At 43.4% G+C, this 9,995-nt stretch overlaps 1 protein-coding gene across 2 annotated transcripts; it reads left to right on the forward strand.

Annotated features, from left to right (window-relative positions):
* The first annotated feature begins 1,032 nt into the window (after window positions 1-1,032).
* Window positions 1,033-6,091, forward strand: krt18a.1 (keratin 18a, tandem duplicate 1). Of its 2 annotated transcripts, none has more exons than XM_084187715.1 (7): window positions 1,033-1,558; window positions 3,588-3,670; window positions 3,892-4,048; window positions 4,422-4,586; window positions 4,718-4,843; window positions 5,197-5,433; window positions 5,602-6,091. In XM_084187715.1, exons 1-6 carry the CDS (start codon window positions 1,121-1,123, stop codon window positions 5,419-5,421), a joined length of 1,194 nt encoding a protein of 397 aa, XP_084043841.1. In that variant the 5' UTR covers window positions 1,033-1,120; the 3' UTR covers window positions 5,422-5,433; window positions 5,602-6,091. The 2 variants fall into 2 exon arrangements, with proteins under 2 accessions (XP_084043841.1, XP_084043840.1); XM_084187714.1 differs by having other exon boundaries at window positions 5,197-5,417.
* Window positions 6,092-9,995: the final 3,904 nt, after the last annotated feature.

Below are 9,995 nucleotides of genomic sequence, written 5' to 3' on the forward strand. Positions count from 1 at the left end.
CAAAGAGAGAGAGAGAGAGCTTCACTTTCTTTGGCAATGTTAACACACGTTTCCCATGCTAATAAAGCCCTTAAATTGAAATTGAAATTGAAATTGAGAGCTCACCCTTATCACCCTTATCTTTGCATTGTTCTTACGCTCTGAGAATGAATGGGGCAGTATACATTTACTGCCAAGGGAATGGCATCTGAGAAAAGAGACCGCCTTTAAGACTTTTCTCTTGTCGGGAGCCAGTTGCAGCTTTCCATATCTCGGTGGGGAATGTTCCTGGTAAAATTACAGGGGGTCTCTTCCGGATATGTTTACAACAAGATTAGAGTTGTCTTTGTTCCTGCATGTCTACACAGGGCTAGGCTAATTGTTCTTTTGTTTAGCTTGTCTGGAACTCATATCCTCAGACAGGTGGAGGACAATCAGTTCCATGTCCGGTTCTTTACATAATCTCATGTGGTGTACTAATAATGAGGGGTTTAACTGGTCTACTCTGTTTAATTTACATTCTTTTTTTAAAGAAGCTTATATTTTGGGTTATTTTTGAGAATAAGTTATATTCTTCAATAATCAATGGCTATATATCATTGATTTAAAAGTCAAAAAATACATTAATAACACATTACAGTTCACACACAATCAGTTAATATAATATATTACCATATTTGGGCACAGAATTAATCACAAATATGTATAAACAGAAAATATTTCTGATCACCATCATTCCGTTTTACCAGTCCGTACTTATTCTGTGACATTACAATTAAAGAGATGAAAATCTCAAATTACCAAGGGATTTTGACAGGAAGAGCTTCAAACTGAGGCAAACAAAAATAGTAACATCTCATTCACATTTGAAAAAGTATACTTTAGAGTTTCACATTTGAGAGAGCAAAGCCAGACATGAGGACAAAGGAGTCTATGAAAAGTGCTTTTGGTGCATAAGGGAGAGAGGGAGGGAACTTGGGCAGAGGGGAGTTTCTAGTGGGAGGGACTGTGGGGGCCAGCAGGGTTATATAGTTAGAACGGCTTCCTCTCTGCCCCTGCTCTGTGTGTCTGTGTGCTCCGGTTTCTGCTGGCCCACTCTTAAATCTCTGTGCCTCTCTCAGTCTCTCTCACTCCAACGAAAATGAGTGTCAAACGAAGCAGCGTCAGGGGACCTGGTAGTGGGTACAGCCACTCCATCAATCTCAGCTCTGCTGCTCCCACCTACCGGGCCGCCAGCACCTATGGTGGGGCTGGGGGTCAGGGGACCCGCATCTCCTCTGTGTCCTACTCGGGCGTGCGCAGCGGGATGGGAGGGATGGGGATGGGAGGCTCCGGGGGCTCCATGTCCAGCAGCATCCAGGTGAGCACCAGCGGGGACACCGCCAACATCATGGGCAATGAGAAGTTTGCCATGCAGAACCTCAACGACCGTCTGGCCTCCTACCTGGAGATGGTGAGGAACCTGGAGCAGGCCAACGGCAAGCTGGAGCTGAAGATCAGAGAGGCCATGGAGAAGAGAGGCCCAGATGTCAACGACTACAGCCGCTACAACGCCATCTTGGATGACCTGAGGAAGAAGGTGAGAGAACTGAGTGACATTTGATTTGATTTGATTTGAACTGTGGGAGGAAGGAGGGTACTATTGGCTAATATTAGAGATGCTGGAGAATCTATACTATAGAGCTTTAGGGAAGTAATATATCTTTCAAATGCAAGTTCACTGTCCTAGAATGGCTGACCCAACGGAAAAGAGAGTAACAGAGTGTCAGAATGTAGTTTGGGAGTGAAAGAGGGAACACAGTGGCCCTACTTCATTTCCTTGTCAGGTTCTTCCCCTAGGTATTAAAGAACCAGGTCAGCTGGTTTGTTCATTCAAGCCGTGCTGATCAGTTATGGCAGTGTGCCAGAATCTCCAGGCAGAAAGTCAAAGGGCAGACATAAAGCAATAAGAAGGGGAATTCCAAGGGGTTCTGCTGGCTGACTTTCAACATGGCCAGAGTTCCAGGTCCAGCTAGCTTTTTTGGGACACAGAGATGGTTAGCAACAAGTTTCCCCATGAATGCAAGGATAGCTGTTACAGTTCTAGATAAAGTTCAAGAGGTTGTTTTTATATTGTCTCTCTGCTTTGGTGAGTGTATAAAAGTTAAATGGAAATACAATTCGCTACTATTGATGAGAGAGAAGGGAACTCACACCTTACAGTACTATTTTATGGTGTGATCCTTACTTTTAGGGTGGAGCATGGTAATGAGTTTTGGAGTCAATGTGCGCCATTAAAAAGTTGTCCATCTAACCGTCTAAGCCATTCAATTCCCATTCATCTGACAGTGTTGCATTCATATTTACACTGAATAATTGACATATGGGTTTGTAATGCCTTTATGTGTGTACACTGTGGGGAAATTAATGACATTCTGTGAGTCATCTAACTGTAAATGTTTAGAGCTGATGATACTTCAAAATCAGCTAATTATCTGGGTGGAAAATACTGTTAGAAATCTCAAAAATAGTCAAATTATAGGCCTACTGCATTTGCAACAAGTTACTGTTGTATTTTACAGTATACAGCAAATCCTTCTTTATACTATATTACATTTCTTATAAAATATATATATCCAAAAAACTATTTCCATTGGATTCAGGAACATTCCAGTCATCCTACTGTGGTTTGGCCATTTGGACCTTGCTGGAGCAACATGCCAAAGTCAACCAACCCTTAGTGACAGAGTAATAACTATGCAAAATATGGAGATTATATGGTAGATGTCAGATACCAATAGTGAAAGACAAAATGCAAATAGGACAAGACTATCATTACAGCATTCCTATTGCTTTGTCCCTTTGAAAATTTATCTGAATAAGGACATTGAACTTAGCCTTGAAAGAAAGTAATGGTAAAAGGACCATGAGTGGTTTTAAATATTTGTTTAGTCTGCTGCTCTGGTTATGGCTCTCATTATGAAGCCTTACATAAAGGGTTAGGGGAGGAAGGGAGTTAGGGCTGATGTTTGCCTTGCTATTAATGCTTGCCTTTGTTGGCTTTACCAACTGCCCATGGTGTCTAATCGACCCCCAACTCAATAGATTATAGTCCCAACTGGTTTATTTTTCATTGTCATGAGACCGGGATGTGATTGCTAGTTCAAATGTCATCCTTTGAAAAACAAGGCTTATCTTGCCAGGAACAACAGGAAATCCAACCCAGTAACCATCCCGCACACACACACACACACACACACACACACACACACACACACACACACACACACACACACACACACACACACAACTCCCACCTGATGCAAATCCGCTGCCTTCTTCCTGACACGTCAACTAGCTCACCAGCAGTTTGGCTGTTTGTTAATGATTGCCCAGATTTTGTAACCTGCACGCATCCATCCCCACCCTTCTCTACTGTACCATGGAGAGCAAACACTGTGGCTGTGGGGCAGCAGGCCTTCATGGCTCCTGGCTGCCACTGTGTTTCCAGTTCCCATACCTGCCTTTTCACTTTGATACTCCTTACACAAAAGTATTGAAACTGTTGTGGGAAAAAAATGAAATTAAAAGCGTGTTGACTTTAACTCATTCCTCCTTCTCATTGGTAGGTGTTTGGTGCCACAACAGACAATGCCCGTCTGTGTCTTCAGATCGACAATGCCCGCTTGGCTGCTGATGACTTCCGGGTGAAGTAAGTAATGCTTAGTAGAGCACAAAACCATCAGATGGTTGCTGACACACCTTAATGAACGGCAGCATGATGAACGTCCAATGAAAACAAAACAAAGACAGTTGATTTGCCATATTATCTTCATTCCCTCCATACTATGCTTTAAAGTGACACTTTAGAGAATATTCCACCATAGCTCTCCAGGTCACTGTATCTGAGGCAGTTTGCTGTGTGTCTTGCAGGTTCGAGTCCGAGCTGTCCATCCGCCAGTCTGTTGAGGCTGACATCGTTGGCCTGAGGAAGGTAATTGACGACACCAACATGGGCCGCATGAACCTGGAGAGCGAGATCGAATCTCTAAAGGAGGAGCTCATCTTCCTGAAGAAGAACCACGACAACGTAAGCTCTTCATGACCCAACCCAACCCCACCCCTCAACCACCAAACCAATATAATACACATGACCCAACCCCACCTCTCTTGCACCACCAAAATGTATATTTACCATCTTCCTTGTCATTACAATGGCTTAGCAAGAGCAAGACCTAGCATGCCGACATAGGAGACAAAGTCAACCTTACTGTATAAACAGGGGTGTTTTGTGTGAGAACCTTTGGATTTAGTCAGGGTGCAGTAGGTGCGGCGCACCCATAGGGTTCATCCAGGGGGCCGCTTGAGTACCCAAACAAACGGCCTAAACACGGACGCTGACTTCAGTCTTGAAAACATATTGCTTAATGAATGTTAACGTTGTTGTCCTTCTGGCCCAACAGGAGGTGATGGAGATGCGTAACATGATCTCCCAGTCTGGAGTGCAGGTGGATGTGGACGCTCCTAAGGGACAGGACCTGGCCGCTATCATGGCTGAGGTCCGGGCCAAGTATGAAAAGGAGGCCCTGAAGAACCAGGAGGAGCTCAAAGCATGGCACGAAACACGGGTAACACCTACCAGCTTAATAATTTGAAAACAGTGCTGACTTTAGAGTGAAACCGTCACATGTACAGCCACAGAAACACCTACTTAACCAATGATTTTTAAACTGACATCTATATCCTCTGTCCCTTCCAGATCACAGAGGTGCAATCTGTGGTGTCACAGAACACAGAGGCCCTGCAGGGCGCACACACAGAGATCAACGACCTCCGCAGACAGCTACAGACACTGGAGATCGAGCTGGACTCACAGAAGAGCATGGTAAGATCCCTCAATAATACTATACTCACCCAGCCAGTGTGTACAAAAGACATCACAGCATTTATTTTTCATTTAACTAGGCAAGAACAAATTGTTATTTACAATGACGGCCTACCCCGGCAAAACCCTGGCCAATTGTGCGCCGCCCTATGGGACTCCCAATCACTGCTGGATTGTGATTCAGCCTGGAATCGAACCAGGGTCTGTAGTGACGCCTCTAGCACTGAGATGCAGTGCCTTAGACCGCTGTGCCACTTGGGAGCCCATAGCAGCAATGCAATTGGTTAAGTTCATGTTAATTTACAAGTCCAACCACCTGTCCTGACTGTCTTTCCTCTTCCTCTCTCTAACAGAAAGGTTCTCTGGAGGGAACCCTGCGCGACACAGAGATGCGGTACAACATGGAGATGGAATCCTTGAACAGCATCCTCGTGGGTCTGGAGTCTGAGCTGACCAACCTCCGCTCCAGCATCCAGCAGCAGACACAGGAGTACGAGCACCTGCTCAACATCAAGATGGAGCTGGAGGCGGAGATCGCCACATACAGGAGACTGCTGGACGGAGGAGACAACAAGTGAGTAAGACAGAGGGTGAGAGAGCCTTAATTGGTGTTACATGTGTACTTCCTACCAATTAAGCAGACCTGAGAAAGATAACGAGGTTTGTTGTCGGCAAGAGCCTATTGTGGTAAATAATAATCTAAGGGCCATTTTCTATCTTGGAGGCAAAACAGTTGTGAAACTCTCTCCCACTCTCAGGCTCCAGTTTGCTCTGGAAGACCAGCGGACAGTGAAGACAAAGGTGATCACACAGACCCTGGTGGACGGGAAAGTTGTCTCCTCCAGCACAGAGACCAAGGAGAGGAACCTGTGAGACCACACCCGTTGTCCTTAACGTACAACACCAATTAACACCTCATAGGCATAAGATAACATCTAGCTGGATAAGAAGAAAGCTATCTCATCACTTTATTTATTTCATAATTGTTTATTTTGCTTTTGGGTCTTAAATGTTTTTTATCTTACGCATTTAGGAATACATACATTTATAGTACAAGTTCAGAATTGAGAAATTTGGGATGAAGTTGGTTCAACCAGCATTTTAGACCTTTAAAACTAGCAATTGGATGAAGTAAAATCTATTAACTTTCTTTTTCTACCATTGTCATCTTAATTTTATTTCTGTCCAATTGAATTTGCCTGATGTGGTGTACCTTCATTGTCCAATAAAAATTTACCAGAATCTTGACTATTGTCTTTCAATGGCTGTGCACTTCTTTGAACATTTTACTCCAAACCTGCACTATTGCCGAGGTAACTTGCTCCATAACAGAACAAACAGGTTTTCTAGCTTATCAGTTTTCATAATGGATTGTGGTTAATGTCAAATAGCAACTTTACTACAACAAAAATCTTATTCAATGAATGATGGAGCTGAGTTTGCCTTTTTTCCCAAAATTTCATTTAAGGCGTTCCAAAACTTTTACTATCATTCTTTATGTCATTTATCCTTGTTTCATAGTGTTGTTTCTTTTTCTTTTTATTCAGTTTAGTCACATGATTTCTCAATTTGCAATATGTTTGCCAATCGGTTGTACAGCCAGACTTATTTGCCATTCCTTTTGCCTCATCCCGCTCAACCATACAATTGTTAAATTCCTCATCAATCCACAGGGATTTAACAGTTTTTACAGTCATTTTCTTAATGGGTGCATGCTTATTAGTAACTGGAATAAGCAATTTCATAAATGTGTCAAGTGCAGTGTCTGTTTGCTCCTCATTACACAGCATGGACCAAAATATATTCTATACATCAACAACATAGGAATCACTACAAAACTTATTGTATGACATCTTATACACAATATTAGGCCCAACCTTTGGAACTTTGGTTTTCCTAGATATGGCTACTATATTGTGATCACTACATCCAATGAATTTGGATACTGCTTTCAAACAAATCTCTGCAGCATTAGTAAAGATATGATCAATACATGTTGATGATTTAATTCCTGCACTGTTTGTAACTACCTTGGTAGGTTGACCGATAACCTGAACCAGGTTGCAGGCACTGGTTACAGTTTGAAGCTTTCTCTTGAGTGGGCAGCCTGATGAAAACCAGTCAATATTTAAATCACCCAGAAAGTATACCTCTCTATTGATATCACATACATTATCAAGCATTTCACACATGTTATCCAGATACTGACAGTTAGCACTTGGTGGTCTATAGCAGCTTCCCACCAGAATTGGCTTTAGGTGAGGCAGATGAACCTGTAGCCATATTACTTCAACAGTATTTAACATGAGATCCTCTCTAATCTTCACAGGAATGTGGTTCTGAATATAAACAGCAACACCTCCACCATTGGCATTTCTATCTTTTCTGTAAATGTTATAACCTTGTATTGCTACAACTGTATCATCAAATGTATTATCTAAGTGAGATAGTCAGAATATGAATGTCATCTGTTACTGGCAAATTCTTGATTTTATGAACCTTGTTTCTTAAGCTACATATGTTAACGTGGGCTATTTTGAGCACTTTTCTTCTGGGATGCTTACTTGTTTTTATTGCTTTACTGGGAAGCTTAGCAGCAGTAGATGTGCTCATGTTCTTTATGTTAGTGCAGGGTGAGCTGCACACAGGGGACTTCCTCCTCGGGCACACCGGCTCAGTGCTAACAGTATGAATCTGGTTCTTAGGCACATTATTACTGCATATAATAGCTGTAGGATCAGCAGAGGCATTCAGGGCAGTTAGAGGGACATAAATTAGGTTACTTATATTACCCCTGATGTAATGTACATTTGCTGAAGCATTTTGACAACTCTGTGTCACAATGGTAGGGATTAGCTGAGCTGGGCTTGGGTCATTGCTAAGTCATTGTCTCAACGCAGCCTTATAATGCTGTGAAAGGACCCAGGAACCCAAATTATTTGGGTGGATCCCATCCTCCTTATAAAACGTGTTTTGTTTCCAAAAGGTATCGAAATTGTCAACAAAAGTTACACCCATTGAGCTGCAATAATCACATAGCCAGTTGTGAAGAGCAAGAATCCTGCCAAAGCGTTCCATGCCACAATTCAGAGAGGGCACAGGGCCAGATACGTTGAGTTGAGTTTTTTGTTAGTGTCTAGCAGAGAGTCAATCAGCTCTTTGAAATCCAGTTCCAGCTGCCCTTCATAATGTCATTAAAACCCACATGGACTACGATAGAATCGATTTCCATGTCCTGACGTAGTACATTCTGGAGCAGCTTAGTAATGTAATTTACTCGAGCTCTGGGATAGGACATTGTTTTTGCACCAGGAACGGTCACATTTCTTACCATGGAGCTGCCCAAAATCATGGCTGGCGAGAAGGACGAGGAAATCTGCCCACTCCCACGCTTCACAGGATGAAGGCCTCCGACAGATGGAGAAGCCCCGCTCGATATAGAGCAAGGATGGAAGGTTGCCAACATCGACTTCGAAATCGTAGTAGTAGGCACTGCGGCCGCAGACACCCCCAGCGACAAAGGTACAGGAAGATCAGGCTCCAGGACGGCAAAACTCTTAGTTATTTGTATCCACTCCGGGCCTCTCGTTGGGAGTGTAGACTGCTTTGCGGGAGGTTGCTGTCTTCGGCTTCCACGGCTCGTGAGATGCGACCATCGTTGATTGCCTTTCTCCTTATGATGTGCTCCTTCGACGGCACTATCAGATGGGGGAGCAACACCGGTCAGTCGGATAACGACAAACGACAAGGCGGAGATGCATCCAACATGAGCGAACGCCGTCCAGCCGCCGGCGTAGAAAATGTAAACATTCCACTCTGCGTTTTCCCCAGGTTCTTACGTAGGCTGGCAGCCTGCATGATCAAGGAAGCCACCTCAAGCCTATAATCCTCGGCAAGTAAACAATTGCCGCATTGGAACTCTGAGTGATCCGGTTTGTCCTGAAACAAAGCGAAATAGATACAGCTCCTACAGCACTGGAACCATTCATTTAGTTCTCCAGACAAAGAGGGCTCCATTGCAAAACTCATCTGGTACCAACTTTGTTAGCTTGATGGCTAGCAGCTTAGCGTCTCTGTCAAGCAGGCTTAAACCTGTCTCTTAAACGGGATTCCGGGACAATAAATAGCGGTCCTAGCTGTTAAAAGCTAACCGCGTCGTGGAATCCATGCAAAAACAAGTTATGTATTCGTATTTATGAATAGCGTTTTTGTTTTACCATCAAAAATAACAAACCGATTGTTTTCCAGCATACAATGTTCAGCTGTGCACATTGAACATGCAACATCAGATCCATGTCACATTTTCATCATATTTTAGACATTTGTGCATATTCTCACTGTTTGATCAACATCTGTTTTTCATCCTATTTAAATACAGTGGGGAGAACAAGTATTTGATACACTGCCGATTTTGCAGGTTTTCCTACTTACAAAGCATGTAGAGGTCTGTAATTTTTATCATAGGTACACTTCAACTGTGGGAGACAGAATCTAAAACAAAAATCCAGAAAATCACATTGTATGATTTTTAAGTAATTAATTTGCATTTTATTGCATGACATAAGTATTTGATCACCTACCAACCAGTAAGAATTCCGGCTCTCACAGACCTGTTAGTTCTTCTTTAAGAAGCCCTCCTGTTCTCCACCCATTACCTGTATTAACTGCACCTGTTTGAACTCGTTACCTGTATAAAAGACACCTGTCCACACACTCAATCATACAGACTCCAACCTCTCCACAATGGCCAAGACCAGAGAGCTGTGTAAGGACATCAGGGATACAATTGTAGACCTGCACAAGGCTGGGATGGGCTACAGGACAACAGGCAAGCAGCTTGGTGAGAAGGCAACAACTGTTGGCGCAATTAATAGAAAATGGAAGAAGTTCAAGATGACGGTCAATCACCCTCGGTCTGGGGCTCCATGCAAGATCTCACCTCGTGGGGCATCAATGATCATGAGGGAGGTGAGGGACCAGTCCAGAACTACACGGCAGGACCTGGTCAATGACCTGAAGAGAGCTGGGACCACAGTCTCAAAGAAAACCATTAGTAACACACTACGCCGTCATGGATTAAAATCCTGCAGCGCACGCAAGGTCCCCCTGCTCAAGCCAGCTCATGTCCAGGCCCGTCTGAAGTTTGTCAATG

This window comes from Coregonus lavaretus (genome assembly GCF_964263955.1).
Source record: "Coregonus lavaretus genome assembly, chromosome: 22".
NCBI lineage: Eukaryota > Metazoa > Chordata > Actinopteri > Salmoniformes > Salmonidae > Coregonus > Coregonus lavaretus.

Bases quoted from the DNA above. Each gene is read 5' to 3' on its own strand.
- krt18a.1 (XM_084187714.1), top strand. From the start codon at position 1,121: ATGAGTGTCAAACGAAGCAGCGTCAGGGGACCTGGTAGTGGGTACAGC. The intron at 1,559-3,587 runs GTGAGAGAACTG...TCTCATTGGTAG, and splicing joins TGGATGACCTGAGGAAGAAG to GTGTTTGGTGCCACAACAGA. The intron at 3,671-3,891 runs GTAAGTAATGCT...TGTGTCTTGCAG, and splicing joins GCTGATGACTTCCGGGTGAA to GTTCGAGTCCGAGCTGTCCA.